At 45.2% G+C, this 18019-nt stretch overlaps 2 protein-coding genes across 2 annotated transcripts in view; one reads left to right on the top strand and one right to left on the bottom strand.

The window, feature by feature from the left end:
- Positions 1 to 3807, bottom strand: part of LOC116987180 — a 116356-nt gene extending 112549 nt beyond the window's left edge. The window contains exons 1-2 of the mRNA XM_033043057.1: positions 3279 to 3807; positions 506 to 800 (exon numbers count right to left, since the gene is read on the bottom strand). Coding sequence (XP_032898948.1) covers positions 506 to 800; positions 3279 to 3461 — 478 coding nt within the window. The 5' untranslated portion in view covers positions 3462 to 3807. The remainder of the gene's footprint in view (positions 1 to 505; positions 801 to 3278) is intronic.
- Positions 3808 to 11892: 8085 nt separating this feature from the next.
- LOC116987559 (polyubiquitin-like) lies at positions 11893 to 16480 on the top strand. Its single transcript, XM_033043684.1, has 2 exons — positions 11893 to 12165; positions 15005 to 16480. Exon 2 carries the CDS (start codon positions 15017 to 15019, stop codon positions 15497 to 15499), a length of 483 nt encoding a protein of 160 aa, XP_032899575.1. The 5' UTR covers positions 11893 to 12165; positions 15005 to 15016; the 3' UTR covers positions 15500 to 16480.
- Positions 16481 to 18019: the final 1539 nt, after the last annotated feature.

The raw sequence follows: 18019 nt of genomic DNA, 5'->3' as shown, positions 1-18019 counted from the left end.
TCAAGTACAATAGATGGAGCAAAGAGGAAGATAGAGTGCAGAGCATAGTTTAGTTTTGAGACACAGTACAGAAACAGACCTTTCGGCCCACCGGGTCCACACCGTCCAACAATCCCCGCACACCAACACTATCCTATTACACAAGGGACAATTTACAATTTTACCCAGCCAATTGGCCTACAAACTTGTACGTCTTTGGAATATGGGAGGAAACCGGAACTGCCGGGAAAAACCCACGAAGGTCACGGGGAGAACGTACAAACATGATATATGAGCATAGTAGAGGAAGAGGGTCGCAGATTTCAGTGCTGAGTGTCAGTGTGGATTCTGCCATAGGGTCAGTGTGTGAGTATGGATCAGCTCATGGATATGGAAGGTTCAGAGGGATATGGGGCACCTTGGTCAGTGTGGGCCAGTTAGGCTGAAGGGCCTGTTTCAATGCTTTATGACTCCATGTAATAATACTTTTAATTCTATGTCACATGAGATTGCTATAAATTCTTACTTAATGCATCATAGGTTGGCAGAACATCAAATTCCACACTCTCTGAACTCTTTTTCGATTGCAATGTGAAGCTCATAGATTTGGGTGGGTTATCGCTTGAACCTTTCGTGATTTGAATATCATGAATCCCATATGCAAGGCTTCCAGAGCATTTTTCCAGCATTTTCTGAATTTCCTCCAGGACTTCCTGCCTGTTGTCTCTCTGGTCCTGGAAACTTTTGAAGCAACTGAGAAAGATGACAAGATCGGCATCCGAACTATTTCTTAAAGCTGTTCCTTTTCCCGATGATCCACCCTGACAACCACAAAAAATAAAACATTATTCATAATTTTTTTAAATATTTGCAAACTTACACATTCTGGGTAGATGATATAAAAAATGCGACTCCTTTCAATCTTCATCATAATTCAGAATTGTATTATCGTTGTGTAGGAAGGAACTGCAGATGCTGGTTTACACCAAAGATAAGACACAAAAAGCTGGAGTAACTTAGCGGGTAACTTAGCATCTCCGGAGAAAAGGGATAGGTGATGTTTCGGGTCGAGACCCTTCTTCGGACTGAGAGTCAGGGGAGAGGGAATCAAGAGATATGGAAAGGTACATGGAATAAATCAATGAAAGGATGCTCTGGGGGCAGAATTATCGATGGTGGATTTTTTTTCTACCACTGCACTGTGAATTTTCCGCTCTTGAGAGCAGTTGAACAATCACCCCTCAAATATTCCCCAAGTAGAAATACTATGCATCAAAGGTGACGGTTGGCATCACCATCCAGCCTGCTCCTCACAGGAGGTACATATGCCTTCTTATTTCAGTTTGGTTCATGGAAACAGGCCCTTCTGCCCACCGAGGCCACGTTGACCACCATTCATACTAGTTCTATGTTATCCCACTTGCTCCTCCACTTCCAACACACTAGGGGCGAGGCTGATTAACCTACAAACCCGCACAGCTTTGGGATGTGGGATGAAACAGGAGCAACCCGGGCGGTTTCAGGGAGAACGTGCAAACTCCACACGGACAGCACCCAAGGTCAAGATCAAACCTGGGTCTCTGGGCCTATGAGGCAGCAGCTCTGCCAGCTGCATCACTGTGCCGCCCACAAATGTAGACTTTCCAGGAAGTGAAGTGGTGCGAGAGAACCCTTTGCAGATAACTGCATCCTGTCCAGATGATTGCAGTCCATTCTAACATGCCGGTGAGCCGGTGAGAACGAAGGGGGGCCTGTTGGTGGAGGCAGTAGATAGGAACGTTTGCCAATCTTTTGTAATTTTGCCAGAGGCGTGACAACACTTGTGCACTGCCTGGGTGAGGTCTGCCTGTACGCTTTTACTGGGTTGATGAAAAGCAAAGCATTTCACTGTACCATCTGACAATAAAATATAATTGAATCATGACCTTCTGGGTGGCTCTGGTAGGCCCATTGTTGGCTAGAACAATACAATGGGGTGAAATGTGGAACTGGTTAAACAACTATTGTGGAGGGAGGGGGCAAGGGTGGAGGGTTAGTAAATTTCACTTTACACATTGGAGAATGCAACGTTCCTACTGCTGGGTTGATCGACAGGATGTTTAAGGGACAGGCTCCAGGCTGAAACATGACTAAGGTTAGACACAAGATGCTGGTAGACAAAATGCTAGAGCATTTTTGACTACCTTCGATTTTCCAGCATCTGCAGTTCCTTCTTAAACACAAAATGCTGGAGTCACTCTGCAGGTCAGGCGACACCTCTGGAGAAAAGGAATAGGTGACATTTCCTGTCGAGACCCTTCTTCAGACACTGCCTGACCCACTGAGTTACCCCAGCACTCTGTGTCTGTTTGTGGGAGGTAAACTTGGTGTGTTTTCTCTGCATTGTTGGAGGTTGAGGGGAGACCTGGTCGAAGAACATACAATTATGAGAGGCATAAATAGGCCAGATATAGTTAGAACCTTTTCTCCAGTCTCAAGATGGGTCCCGACCTGAAACATGGCCTATCCATGTCCTTCGGAGATGCTGCCTGACCCGCGGAGTTATTCCAGCAATTGTTCTTTTTTTGATTGTAAACCAGCATCTGCAGTTCCTTGTTTCTACACATAAAAGTCGGAGCTGGTTTAGCTCATAAACAGCTATCACAGAGGACGGGAGATTCTAATGCCCCTGTCCCACTTAGGAAACCTGAACGGAAACCTCTGGAGACTTTGCGCCCCACCCAAGGTTTCCGTGTGGTTCCCGGAGGTTTTTGTCAGTCTCCCTACCTGCTTCCACTACCTGCAACCTCCGGAAACCACCAGCAACCTCCGGGAACCGCACGGAAACCTTGGGTGGGGCGCAAAGTCTCCAGAGGTTTCGGTTCAGATTTCCTAAATGGGACAGGGGCATAATTGTATCTACTTTGCTCATTTTCTATCCATCAATTCTCGTTGAAGCTTCCAGGGAGAAGGCAGGAGAATGGGGTTGAGAGGGAAAGATAGATCAGCCATGATTGAATGACAGAATACACCCGGTGGGCCGAATGGTCTAATTCTGCTCCTGAAACTTATGAACCTACGACTCTTTCGCAAGTATAGGGATCAGAGTTACTCCAGCACTTTGTGTCTTTTTGTTTATAAACCAGCATCTGCAGTTCCTCGCGCCTACAAAGTACCACCAGAGCAGTCTCCACCAAATCCTCTACATGTTTGCAAGGATGTGCCATCCCATGTCAATAAAACGCCCCCATTCATAAACTAAAGACATTATTTTAAATAATTAATTGTGGTCAGCAGCGGTTACAATCTAAGCGACTCACCTTCACGGCTCTGATGACACTAATGTTGGGTTGATTCATGAAACATTGGTTCTTTAAAAACTCGCAGATTCTCTTCACGGCTTCCTTCATGCCGTCATTGAACCCGCTGGGCTCCAAGTTTCTTTTAATGAAATCGTCCAGCTTCTTCACATCTGTGTGGTACAGGTCTCCGCCGTTTTCCATCGTTGATTTTCGCAGGCAGCGGCTTCTGGCTTCAACTCGGGCGCCGTGGATTCTGAAGTCGCTGATGCTCCAAATAAGATGTGAACTAACTGTGTCACACCGACCTCCTTATATTGATGTCGCTGGCCCCTCCTTCAAATATTCAAAAATATACGCGAAGATAAACATCTCATTGCAACACCATATTAGACACGTCTTGATCTGGGCACTAATCTTCAACCAGTGGTCAAACTGCAGCACCACACCCTCTATGATCCGTTTCAGTGGAAGTTCCCAGACTTTCGGTTTCATTTTTCTATTGCTGTAAATTTCGAGTTCTCCTTCCTCTCTCCCCTTTCCACAGTCAGATTGAACAAGGATACTGACCCTAAACATACAAAAAATAACAAAAAAAGTACTGGAAGAACTCTAAGTGAGGTGACAAGTATAACTGGGGCATGTTGGCTGGTGTGGGCAAGTTGGGCCGAAGGGCCTGTTTCCATGCTGTATCAGTCAATGATTCCAGCATCTGCAGTTCCTTGTGCCTCTTGGTTCTAGTAAATCATGACCCACTAATCCTGGTCAATTCTACCTGTAATTATAGCATTTCCCTTTCATTTACCCCCCTTCCACGATCTTCAGTAACCTGCAGATATAAGAAACTGCAGCTGCTGGAGCAAAAAGTGCTGGAGGAACACAGTGGCTCAATTGTCCCTAGTGTGTAGGGTAGAATTAGTGTTTGGGTGAGTGCTGGTCGGCATGGAGTCGGTGGCCTGTTTCCACGCTACATCTCTAAACTAAAACCATATTAAATTAAACAAAACTAAACTAAATAAAAAGCAATACGTGCCTTTCCACAGACGTTTAAACTCGAAACCCACTGCTAGCAAACAGCACTTGAGCATCAGGGATTCACCTCTGCACAATAATACAGCTCTACTGCTGTGAGTGCAGCGTCCTGAGAGATCACATTGTAGACATGGAAGTCTTTTAGACTTTAGTGACACATGGAGAACGTGGATAGGTAACATTTTTTGTCTTTTAGTGAAACAATGTCAAACCTGATTTAGAAATAATCGCAACAATTCATTCAACAGAGTTAAACACACAGTGTAATGACATAAATAATATTCCTGTTTGTTTAGTGCAGTTCATTATTCATTCATGGCATTCCTTTAAATGTTTTGCTTTCGACTGAAGAGCTACAGTGTGGAAGCAGGCCCTTCAGCCCACCGAGTCCGAGCTGACCACTGGTCACCTTGTTGGCCACTATCCTACACAATTGGGACGACAGATGGCACAATGGGCTAAGTGTTCGGCTGGCAACCGGAAGGTAGCCGGTTCGAATCCCGCTTGGAGTGCATACTGTCGTTGTGTCCTTGGGCAAGACACTTCACCCACCTTTGCCTGTGTGTGAATGTGTGTGAGTGATTGGTGGTGGTCGGAGCGGCCGTAGGCGCAGATTGGCAGCCACGCTTCCGTCAGTCTGCCCCCTAGCTACTTAGCTTACCACCACCGAGTGTGACTGAGGAGTGAATGAATAATGCGATGTAAAGCGCCTTGAGTATTAGAAAGGCGCTATATAAATCCCATCCATTATTATTATTATTATTACCATTTACAGAAGCCAATTAACCCAGAAATCCTGCACATCTTTGGAGTATGGGAAGAAAACTGAGCATCCGGAGAAAACCCATGTGGTCACAGCGAGAATGTACAAATTCCATACAGACAGCACCCATAGTCAGAATCAAACCAGGGTCTTTGGCAGCAACTCTCCCGCCGCACCACTGTACCCCCACCCCCCCCAAGAATGTCTTTGCCTGGTTTTGAACTAGGAACCTTTTTGCGTGTTAGACGAACGTGGTAACTATGACACTACAGAAACTTCTAACTATTGATTCTATCATCACAAACTCACCATCTGCTGCTGGGGGATTAGGAAGGTCACGTTCTAACGTTTGGAGATAGTGAGGTTGAAGGGGTACATTTGGGACAACAATAGGGGACTGATCTGTGGTCTTAGGCAAAGCCAGCCAGCTCTGATCAAGTGCTGGTCATTGTTTGTAAGCCACAAAACCTGTACTGTGCTCCGCACTAGGCATGCCAGAGAGGTGGGAGGCTTGGGGCCGTATTACTGGGGGAGTAATAACTGGTTTGGCAGGGGAATGGCAACTTGTAGGTAGAATCAGAAAGGAGAAAAGCCAAGCTGGGGAAAGTATTAAAATGTAGTTTAGTTTAGAGATACAGTACGGAAGCGGGCCCTGCGACCCAGTGATTCCCCACAGACCAGCGATCCCTGCACATTAACACTATCCTACACACACTAGGGACAATTTTACATTTTCACCATGCCATTTAATCTGCAAGCCTGTACATCTTTGGAGTGTGAGAGTAAACCGAAGATCTTGGAAAAAACCCACGCAGGTCACGGGGAGAACGTACAAACTCCGTACAGACAAGCACCCGTTGTCAAGATCGAACCCGGGTCTCTGACACTGTAAGACAACAACTCTACCGCTATCAAGACCCTTCTTCCCGAAACATCACTTATTCCTTTTATCCAGAGATGCTGCCTGACCCGCTGAGTTACTCCAACATTTTATGTCCATCTTTGGTGTAAACCAGCATCTGCAGTTCCTTCCTAAACATCTTGGATTGTCTGTCTATATGTGTACTGTATATAGAGTCATAGAGTCTTACAGCATGGAAACAGGCTCTTTGGCCCAACTTGCCCACACCAACCAAATTTCCACAGAAAACAATCCATGTTTATCCAACCTCTTCTTCTAGCTAACACTCCACGCACTAATCCAGGGAGCATTTCAGTCCTGGGCCTTTCCGTCCTGGACCTCTGTCAGAGTGAAGCCCAACGTATATTAGAGGAACGGTATTGCAGGAGGCTGGCACGGTGGCGCAGCGGTAGGGTTGCTGCCTTACAGCGCTTGCAGCACCGGAGACCCGGGTTCCATCCCGACTACAGGTGCTGTCTGTACGGAGTTTGTATCTTCTTCCCATGACTGCGTGGGTTTCCTCTGAGATCTTAGTTTTCCTCTCACACTCCAAAGGGGTAATGGTATGGAGGTAAATGTAAAAAACGAATTGTCCCTAGTGTGTGTAGGGTAGTGTTAATATGCGGGGATCGCTGATCGGCGTGGACACGGTGGGCTGAAGGGCCTGTTTCCGTGCTGTATCTCTAAACTCATAAACATCTCCATATTTCGCTGGGGCAGCTTACAACCCAGCAGTATGAATATTGATTTATTTAACCAAGTAACCCTTGCTATCCCTCTCTCTCCGTCCCTCACCCATCCTGGTTCTCCGACTAGTTCTACTGTTCTCCTGGTTAAATATTACTGATTGCATGCCGCGTTGTCACTGTGGAAGAAAAATTAATATCCTTCCTTACTTAATTTTGATTGGAATTGCACATGGTAATGAAAGGGTGGTTTTGGATGTGACAATTGGCAGCTCTCGCTGGCAGAAGAGGTTGTGGGAATCGGCAAAGTAAGATTAGACGTATTACCTCTTGTCTGGGAATGTGTTGGAGGGTGGATGGTAAATGCAGACATGAAATAGTAGAGGAGATAAGGAAGTTTATTTTCCTTTGTGAGAAGTTACAGTAGATCACCCGCTCCACCTACCGCTGGTAGCATAGAAATGTTACTGTAAATGGGGTGGCTCGGAGAGGGGATGGTGGCGTGGGCTGTCTGAAAGATGAGATAGAATAATGTCAAGATGCCCATGTATTGTGTTTGACTTGTATTAACCATCTGTTGTTGAATAAGATTAACATAAGTGAAACGTATTGTTATGACTAATGAAATAATTGGTACCCATGTAGTAGATAGTATATTTTCGTATAGCTGCATTTGACAAAAAACACAAGTTGTTTACTGCACAGTATAACTGTCGGCTAATTCTACAATGAAGTCATTGAACTGATGAGCAGTTTTCTGCCACCATCTCTCCATGATATCATGCAATAACGTCCCTTGAAGCTAACCTGCGAAGTCTGTAACTTTAATTTTTCCTTTAGTTTCCCTCTAAATTAATTTCTTCCAGTCACCTTCCGCTCAGCTAACAATGAACCATTCAACATTTCCTTACACTCATCTGCTTTGATCTGCCGTTTTCACACCTACCCTTCCATATCTCTAGACTTCCTCTCCCCTGACACTCAGTCTGAGGAAGGGTCTCAATGGGATGTCAGGACTTTCTTATGAAGAAAGACTGGATAGACTCGGATTGTACTCGCTAGAATTTAGGAGATTGAGGGGGGATTTTATAGAAACTTACAAAATTCTTAAGGGATTGGACAGGCTAGATGCAGGAAGATTGTTCCCGATGTTGGGGAAGTCCAGGACAAGGGGTCACAGCTTAAGGATTGAGGGGAAATCCTTTAGAACCGAGATGAGAAAAACATTTTCACGCAGAGAGTGGTGAATATCTGGAACTCTCTGCCACAGAAGGTAGTTGAGGCCAGTTCATTGGCTATATTTAAGAGGGAGTTAGATGTGGCCCTTGTAGCTAGAGGGATCATGGAGAGAAGGCAAGTACGGGATACTGAGTTGGATGATCAGCCATGATTATATTGAATGGCGGTGCAGGCTCGAAGGGCCGAATGATCTACTTCTGCACCTATTTTCTATGTTTCTATGTAATCCGAAACATCACCCATCCCTTCTCTGCTGAGATATTGCCTGTCCTGCTTTGTTACTGTGGCTGGGGTGAGGGGCAAAGAGTATGGGTAGCTGTGGGACTTACTGGATGAAGCAATGAAGACAAAGGCGGAATCAGCGAATCTAATATCGTACTTATATAACATAGATACATATAGATACATAGAAAATAGGTGCAGGAGTAGGCCATTCGGCCCTTCGAGCCTGCACCGCCATTCAATATGATCATGGCTGATCATCCAACTCAGTATCCCGTACCTGCCTTCTCTCCATACCCCCTGATCCCTTTAGCCACAAGGGCCACATCTAACTCCCTCTTAAATATAGCCAATGAACTGGCCTCAACTACCCTCTGTGGCAGAGAGTTCCAGAGATTCACCACATAACATCATCTTAAACATAGAAATACCCACAACTGATGGAATTAGAAGAGACTGGGAACAAGAATTAGCTATAAAAAATTCAAAAGAGAGCTGGGATAATCATTTACTACAGGTGCATAAATGTTCGATCAACGTACGACATACTCTCATCCAATTCAAAACATTATATAGACTATATTATTCAAAAATAAAATAAATAAATTCTTCCCTAATGTCTCACCCATCTGTGATAAATGTCTGTGTCAAGAAGCTAACATAGCGCATTCTTTCGTTTTTGTACAAAAATACAAAAATTCTGGAATGAAATATTTGACATCTTTACAAAATTAATTAAAATAAAACTGGTACCAAAACCAGAATGGATTATTTTTGGAATATCGGAAGGTAACCCTAAACTAAACGTGTTTCAGAAGAATTTACTCAATTATGGGCTAATAATGGGAAAAAAGCTTATACTTAAATTCTGGAAAAATGCGCCCACACCAACAATAAAAATGTGGATATCAGATATGTTTGAAACACTACATCTGGAAGAGATGAGATTCCTCTTAGCAGGCAAAGCAGACCAATTCCAAAAGACGTGGTGTACGTTTTTGGAACTATTACAAGCATGAGGTGCAATAGTAATTTAAAAAATAAATAAATAAATGGTTGGTAGTTCCCTTTCTGCGGAGTTTAATGTTATAATAGAGCGATTCTTTCTCCTTTCTTTTTCCTTCTTTTCTAGGGTCTACTTTCTTTCTTTCTTTACTTCCTTCTCTAACTTCTTTTCTAAGGGGCTTTCTTTTCTCAACACTCTCTTGCACCTTCACGACTCTTGCGCACTTTTCTTACTTTCTTTACTTCTATCTTTTTCTTAAAGCTTAAAAAATGAAGCGGTACAAAAAAATGTATTAAGACATATGTGTTGTGTATTATTGTAACTTACCGTACTGCTAATAAAAATATTTTTAAAAATAAAATTTAAAAAAAAGCTGTGGGAAAGTGTTCAAAACACAAGGATGCCGGTGGAACTCAGCGGGTCAGGCAGTGGAGAGAATAGACAGACGACATTTCGGTGCTGGGCCCTTTGTCAGACTGATTGGTGTCGGGCGGAAAAAAAGTTGGAAAATAACATAAAAGAGGACAGCAAGAGTTTCTTCAGTTATATAAAGAGAACAAAAGGCAAGAGTGGACGTTGGACCACTGGAGATTGATGCAGGAGAAGTGATAATGGGGAATAAAGAAATGGCAGAGGAGCTGAATAACCTTTTTGCATCAGTCTTCACAGTGGAAGACACCAGCAACATGCCTGAAATTCGAGAGAGTCAGGGGGTGGGAGTTAGTGGAGTTGTCTTACGATGGGAGAAGGTGCTTGGGAAGGTGAAAGGGCTGAAGGTGGATGTCACCTGGACAGGATGGACTGCACCCTAGGGGTCTGAAAGAGGTGGCTGTGGAGTTTGTGGAGGCATTGACAGTGATATTGACAGGAGTGGTCCCAAATGATTGGAAAATTGCCCTGCCGCACAAAAAGGAAGCTAGGCAGAATAGTGGGAACTATAGGCCGGTTAGCCTGACTTCGGTGGTTGGTAAGATTTTAGAGTCCATTATAAAGGATGCGGTTACGGAATACTTAGAAGTTCACGACAAAATAGGCCAAAGTCAGTTTGGCTTTGTGTAGGGGAGGTCTTGCTTGACAAATTTGCTGGAATTCTTGGAAGAAGTAAATAGCTGGACAGTCAAAGGAGTCAGTAAATATTGTTTACTTAGATTTTTAGAAAGCCTTTGATAAGGTGCCACAGATTAAGTTGCTAAATAAGATGAGAGCCCACGGTATCAAAGGGCAGATACTAGCATGGAAAGCAGGTTGGCTGGATGGGAGAAGACAATATAGTGGCGATAAAGGGGGCTTTTTCTGGATGGCTGCCAGTGACTAGTGGAGTTCCGCAAGGGTCGGTGTTGGGGCCGCTACTTTTCACGTTGTATATTAATGATTTGGCGTGGGGATTGAAGGCTTTGTGGCAAAGTTTGCAGATGCTACGAAAATAGGTGGAGGGGCAGGTGGTGTAGAGAAAGTGGGTACTCTGCAGAAGGACTTGGACAGGCTGTGAGAATGGGCAGAGAAGTGGCAGGTGGGATATAGTATAGCAAAGCGTGGAGTAGGAAATTATTTTCTAAATGGGGTGAGAATCCAGAAATCGGAGGTGCAAAGGGACTTGGGAGTGCTGGTGCAGGATTGCCAAAAAGTTAATCTGAAAGTCTAATCAGCAGTAAAGAAAGCAAACTTAATGCTGGCATTTATTTCAAGAGGGCTTGTATACAAAAACAGGGATGTAATGCTGAGGCTCTATAAGGCGCTGGGAAGGCCACATTTGAAATATTGTGAGCAATTTTGGGCACCATATCTGAGGAAGGATGTGCTGGCTCTGGAGAGGGTCCAGAGGTTTACAAGAATGATCCCAGGAATGAGTGGGTTAACCTATGATGAGCGTTTGTTGGCACTGGGCCTGTACTCGCTGGAGTTTAGGAGAATGAGAGGGGACCTCATTGAAACCTGTTGTATAGTGAAAGAGTGGATGTGGAGAGGATGTTTTCACTTGTGAGAGAGTCTAGGACTAGAGGTCATATCCTCAGAATTAAAGGATGATCTTTTAGGAAGGAGATGAGGAGAAATTTATTTAGTCAGAGGGTGATGAATCTGTGGAATTCTTTGCTATAGAAGGCTGTGGAGGCCAAGTCAGTGGATATTTTTAAGGCAGAGATAGATAGATTCTTGATTAGTACAGGTGTCAGGGGTTATGAGGAGAAGGCAGGAGAATGGGGTTAAGGGAAAGATAGACCAGCCTTGATTGAATGGCGGAGTAGACTTAATGGGCCGAACGGCATAATTCTACTGTCCCTTATGACCTTAAAACGGAAGGGATGGGACAAAGCCTGGCACGTGATGGGTGTCATTTTCGCTCCAAATCCCCCGGGACCCTTGGAGGTTCTGCCCCTTAAAGCTTCTCAATCAGTTGAAACCTTAATACAGTGTCTGAAGAAGGGTCTCGACCCGAAACGTCACCTATCCCTTTTCTCCAGAGATGCTGTCTGACCCGCTGAGTCACTCCAACCTTTTTGTGACTATCTTCGGTTTAAACCAGCAACTGCAGTTCCTTGCCACAGATGCGAAGAGCGGTTATTTTCATGTTGCATTTAAGTGAAAATCAGTTACTTTGCAACCAAGAAATGCATGCAGTGATGGTGGATCAACAGCTGATTGCAGCTTCGATTCCCTGTGCTGTTATTGTATTTCGGATTCAGGGGGTCAGAAACGAATCCAAAAGTGAAATAGCCGGCGGCTCCGAAAGCGGCTGACTTTATTTCGGAAACGAAACTGAGATGACGTTTGTTTGTTTTGCAGCAGCGAGCAGCCTGTGAGTACTCGGAGGGAGGGGGGAGTGGCGCTGACGTTCAGAAACTTGGAAGAGGAGATAAAGCCAAAGGGAAGCAGCCAGAGGGAGCGGAGACGACTGCTAGACGCCGGCAGAGGTGTGTGCATCGAAGCTCGTGTCCCAGCGAACCAAGGGGGTTGAGGAATTTGCAAAGAGCGGAGCTCTGGAAAAAGAGACAGAGAATATTCTGCAATCAGATTCTGATCGACTTGTTGCGAACCCGACGAGGATTGTGAGGCTTCGGTTGGTAAGTTCAAAGTTTTGAACACGGGCAAATTCACAATTAAAAAAGAAATTACTGCCATTCTGCGCATCGGGTGGGAAATGCCATTATCAGCTGATAACATAGAGAGGCGAAGATTTAGTAGATAAATATTGGGATCAAGTGATGAAGAAGGAGCTGCAGATGCTGGAAAATCGAAGGTGGACAAAAGTGCTGGAGAAACTCAGCGGGTGCAGATCAAGTGATACTGGGTTAGCGTCGGGCGATGGAGGAACAGCACCTCGTCTGAAGAAGGGTCTCGACCCGAAATCTCACCCATTCTCTCTCCAGAGATGCTGCCGCTGAGATACTCCAGCTTTTTGTGGCCACATATTTCGCTTGGGCAGTTTACCACCCAGCGGTATAATCGTCGATTTATCTCATTTCAAATAATCCCGGCATTCTGTCTCTCCGCCCTCTCCCACTCCCTAGCCGTCTTATGACTAAGAGCTCCACTGCTCGCATCCCTCTGCTATCACCTCTTCCCTAGCCAACAACAAGTCTATTGTGGGCTCCACACTTCCTTGGTCGTCTGTTGCACGCCCTGACTTTTGTCCTGGCCGTTTCTTACCTCCAGTTCCCTCATCTCTATTTTCAGTCTGAAGAAAGGTCCCCGTTCCTTCTCCCCAGATATGCTGCCTTGGCCCGCTGAGTTATTCCAGTATTTTGTGTCTATGTATCTGCGGGTGAAATAAAATATCAGCTGTGATATCCCCAATAGTAAAGCGGCCCGAATGGCCTCCTGCTTCCAACATTCTTATGTTCGCGGGTTTAGTGACACCTGTTTCCGCTACTTCACTGGAGACACTTATCTCACTGGAACATTTAACACTTATCTCACGAGTGGCCCATTTAATACGATCCAGAATGTCGTTGGTCTTTACAATTAATAATACGCCCTGATTTTTGTCCTGCCCTTTACTTACCTCTAGTTCCCACCCCTCTATTTTCAGTCTGAAGAAGGGTCCCGGCCCGTTCCTTCTCTCCAGAGATGCTGCTTGTCCCGCTGAGTTACTACAGTGTTTTGTTTCCAGTAACTCAGCGGGTCAAGCAGCATCTGTGGAAGTCGACTTCTCGGGTCAGGACTATGATTTGGGACCATCCTTCTGCCTACACAGGTGCTGTCTGACCAGCTGAGTTCCTCCAGCAGTTTGTTTTTTATTGCCACGGATTTACTATTATTGTTTATTTGTTTTTATGTGTGTGTGTGTATATATATATATATATGTGTGTGTGTGTGTGTGTGTGTGTGTGTCTATATATATATATATATGTGTGTGTGTATATATGTATATCTATGTGTGTGTGTATATATGTATGTATGTGTGTATATATATATGTGTATATATATACTAACTATATATCACACACACACACAATTAACTTTTTCTCGTGCATTACATTGTTCACAGAGTGCTGTGTTTACATATCCTGTTGTGCTGCTGAAAGGGAGAATGTGATTGTTTTATCTGGGACATATGACAATAAAACACTATTGACTCTGATGAAAGTCTGCTCTCATTTCCCGGGAAGCGATGCAATCGCAGTGTTAAACGAAACTTACCTCACGGGGGACCTCTTCTGTCAGAAGCCCAGCATTGCAGCTCAGCCGCCCTTGGGAGTCTCACCCAGAGAGTTGTGAATCTGGAATTCTCTGCCACAGAGGCCAATTCACTGGATGTGAGATTCACTGGATGGAGAGAGTCATTTAGCTCTTGGGGCTAAAGGAATCAAGGGATAAGGGGAAAAAGCCAGAACGGGCTACTTATTTTGGATGATCAGCCATATTGAATGGTGGCCCTGACTCAAAGGGCCAAATGGCCTACTCCTGCACCTATTTTCTATGTTTCTAATATATTGGAATTGAAAGACTGAATTCAACTTCTGTGCAAAAAGATCGAATTAGAGTCAATAGTGCTTAATTAATATTTAGTATGAATATGGATTTCTCTCATTTTAAGTAACTTCTACACACACCCCTTCCCCTTGCCCCCTTCCTCCACCCTAATTGTTTAACCTGTTCACAGTTCACCACATTGTATCCGTCTTGATCACACCTTCCCGAGCCAACGATGGGGCAACCATCCTGTCTGAGGCCATTTGTTGCCAGGCCTGATTTCTCCTGGTCTTTTCTCATCTTCAGATGTTCCCTACCCCTCACCCCCTACGTCCAGAAGTGCAAGAGTCTCTCCAACCTTAGTTTCAGTTTAGAGATACAGCGTTAAAACAGGCCCTTCAGCCCACCGAGTCCTCGACAACCCGCCATCCCCGCACACTACCACACTATCCTACCCTACACATTAGGGACAATTCACAATTTTAACTAAGCCAATTAACCTACAATCCAGTACTTCTTTGTATTGTGGCAGGAAACCAGAGCACCTGGAGAAAACCCACACAGGTCAGTGGGAGAACGTACAAACTCTGTACAGACATCACCCATAGTCGGGATCGAACTCAGGTCTCTGGCACTGTAAGGCAGCAACTCTACAACTGTGCCGCTATGCAGTAAAGGCATTGATGTGCTTTCTTTTAGACTGCATCAATGTGCTGAGCCCAGTAAAAGTTTGCGAAGGATTCAGTAAGGTTAACCGAGGTTCAACAGGAGAAATAATTTGCCACCATTCCTCCCACCTCAAAGTAAAAGTCACTTTGTAATAAGTTTCGTTTATTGTCACGTGTACTCCAGTAATGTGAAATATCCAGCACACGGGACAATAAACTAAGTGTAACTGTGTGGATTTAACAATGTCATTACATAAATGCAGAATAGTTGGTTCACAAGTGATATAAAGGATGCTAATCTCTTCTCATTTTTCCACAGTGATTTGGCAAGATGAGACTCCAGTTGAAGTATTTGACCGGTGAGTCTTTCCAACTGGATGTCGACCCTAACATCCAGGTGTCGGCTCTCAAGGAGAAAATATACCAAGCAACTCAGGTGCCAGGTTTCCAACAGCGCCTGATGGTGCAAAACGGGCAGCAGGTGGAGCTTCGGGACAACAGCCGGCTGAGGGACTATAACCTCCCCCCTGACTCCACGGTCATGCTGCTGATCAGGAAGGAGGAACGCATACAGATAATCCTCCGCAACGTCAAGGGGAAAATGACAACGTACGACGTGCTGCCTTCTGAGTCCGTGCAGGAGTTTAAACAAAAAGTACATAGGCAGGAAGGGGTCACGCCCGACCAACAGCACCTGACATTTGAGAGCAACCAACTGGAAGATGGCCGCTTGCTCTCAGATTACAACATCAGATCTCAGTCCATCATCCAGCTCGTGCTTCGTCTGCGTGGTGGTTTATTTGCGCTCGACTGAACTAGATTAAAACTGTTAATTATATTTTGCATTCCTATTTTCTAATACTTGATTTAAAAGAGACCAGAGATGAGTCGATTTGTTCAATGTTCGATATTGTTCACTTTGCTTCTTTCTGCTGCCTATCTGCTTCATTTGGTTTAGTCTAGAGATACAGGAGGAAAGCAGGCCCTTCCACCTACTGAGTGCGTCGACCAACGATCCCTGCACGCTAACGCCATCCTACACACACTGAGGACAATTTACAAGTTTACTGAAGCCAATTAATTAACCCACAACCCTCTATGTATTTGGAACGTGGGTGGAAACCGGAACACCCGGGGAAAACCCACGCAGGACATGTGGAGAACGTACAAACCTCATATAGACAGCCCCCGCAGTCAGGATCAAACCCAGGTCTCCGGCGCTGTAAATAGCCGCAGATGAGTGATCATCTCGGATGAATAAAGCCGATCAAGTTGGATCAGCTGGCCACATTTCAGCCTTCTCAGCTTGGCCAAAAATGCAGTTTGTTTAAATCTGACACATTCCTTCATATCCAACTCTGTACCTTTTGTAGACACAAAATGCTGGAATAACTCAGCGGCATCTCTGGATAGGTGATATTTCGGGTCGAGACCCTTCTTCAGACTTCGGTTCAGAGGTGTGCATTGTAAACCGGCGTGGTCCAGATGAATCTGATTCCTACGAGTTCACAAACCACATTGGCTTCTCACTTATTCTATGGCCAAAGGATAGCTGATCTATCCTCCAATCTATAATGTGAAATACTTCACCATACAGGAAAAAAAATCACATATAAAGCATAGAACAACCGTCACCATGCTGAGAAATGCTTCCACACACTCTGCAAATCATTGCTTCAAAATTACCGTCTTCATGTTTGAGTTCTAAATGCCTTTCAATGTACTGTTGATGCAAAATCCAATCTACTGTGCAACTAAAGCATTCCACATTAATAAATATATAACTGTATGAACACTTGTGTTTTTGTCACTTACTTCACCCATTTGCAGGGTCATGTTGGGTCGGGGCAGGTAAGCAATTGGCGGAACCAGGTGTGGAGGTATAGGATGGACAGATGGTGTCAGGTGGGAGAGAGGGGTGAAGGTGGAGTTGGGAGTGGGCGGCTGGTGGGTGATAGGTAGAGTTGAGAGCCACGTAGGGTGAGGGGGAGAGTGAAGGAAGAGGCAGAGGCTGAAAAGGAGACGCAAGAGGGTGAGGATGTGGGAATATAATAGGCAAGGAAGGTGGTATGTGGAATTAGATAAGGAGTGATGGTTGGCTGATGGAAGTGTTTGGGGGGGGGAGGGACACAGACCCAGTGGGTATGAGTGGGTGACAGACAAAGGGAATCAAGGGGAAGGGGGGGCATGAAGATGGGTGAGGGTGTGGGTTGGGAGGAAGGGCCACAGGGAGAGTGGGTTACCTGGAATTGGAAAACTCAATGTTCAGGCCAATGGGTTGTAGACTAAGCAATTGGAATGTGAGGTGTGATCCTTCCAGTTTGAGTTTTTCTTCACCCTGGCTGTGGAGAGGGTGGAGGACAGCTGAGTCAGCGTGGAAATGGGAAGGCGAGTTGAAATGGCATGCAACGAGGTCAGGGTGGTCTTTACGGATAAAACGCGGGTGTTCCACGGGCTGAGGACATGATTGAGGTGCTAAATTAAAACTTTATGAGTTCGCCTTCGTCATGGAAGAAGATACTAAAAGAAGACAAACAGATTCTGTGGAGTCAGAGATGTTCGATATTTTGGGTCAAGACCTTGCACCAAGACTGAAGGTGAGGGGGGCTATAATTCCTAAAGAAGAGGCGGAGAAGGCCAGCTGCAAATCGAGTGGATAAATCACCTGGTCCAACTGGAATATATCTGAGGTTGCTATGAGGTAATTGCAGAGGCCCTGGTCATACTTCTCCAAGCTTCTGTTGGTTGGCATGATGGTTTAACTGGAAATTTGCAAATGTTACACCATTGTTCTAAAAAGGAAATAGTGTGTGGCACAGTGGCGCAGCTGGTAGAGCCGTTGCCTCACAGCGCCAGGGACCTGGGTTCGATCCTGATCTCAGCTACTGTCTGTGTAGAGTTTGCGCATTCTCGCTGTGACCGCGTGGATTTCCGGGTACTCCGATTTCTTCACACATCTCAAAGACGTGCGGGTTTGCAGGTTAATTGGCCTCTGTAAAATTGCCCCTAGTGCATAGGGAGTGGATGAGAAAGTGGGATAACACAGAAGATGGTGTGAACGGGTGACTAGTGTGGACTTGGTGGGCCGAAGGGCCTGTTTTCATTCTATCTTTCAATTAGTTTAGAGATACAGCGTGGAAACAGGCCCTTCGACCCACCGAGTCCTCGCCGACCAGTGATCCCCGCACACTAACGCTATCCTGCACAAGCCGGGGACAATTTACAATTTCGCCAAGCCAATTAGCTTACAAACCTATACGTCTTTGGAGTGTGGGAGGAAACTGGGACTCCCGTGGAAAACCCACGCAGGTCACAGGGAGAACGTACAAACTCC

This window comes from Amblyraja radiata, chromosome 25 (genome assembly GCF_010909765.2).
Source record: "Amblyraja radiata isolate CabotCenter1 chromosome 25, sAmbRad1.1.pri, whole genome shotgun sequence".
Taxonomy (NCBI): Eukaryota; Metazoa; Chordata; class Chondrichthyes; order Rajiformes; family Rajidae; genus Amblyraja; species Amblyraja radiata.
The sequence above is the reverse complement of the archived record's forward strand: the minus strand, read 5'-3'. Positions and strand labels throughout refer to the sequence as shown.

Bases quoted from the DNA above. Each gene is read 5' to 3' on its own strand.
- LOC116987559 (XM_033043684.1), top strand. From the start codon at position 15,017: ATGAGACTCCAGTTGAAGTATTTGACCGGTGAGTCTTTCCAACTGGAT.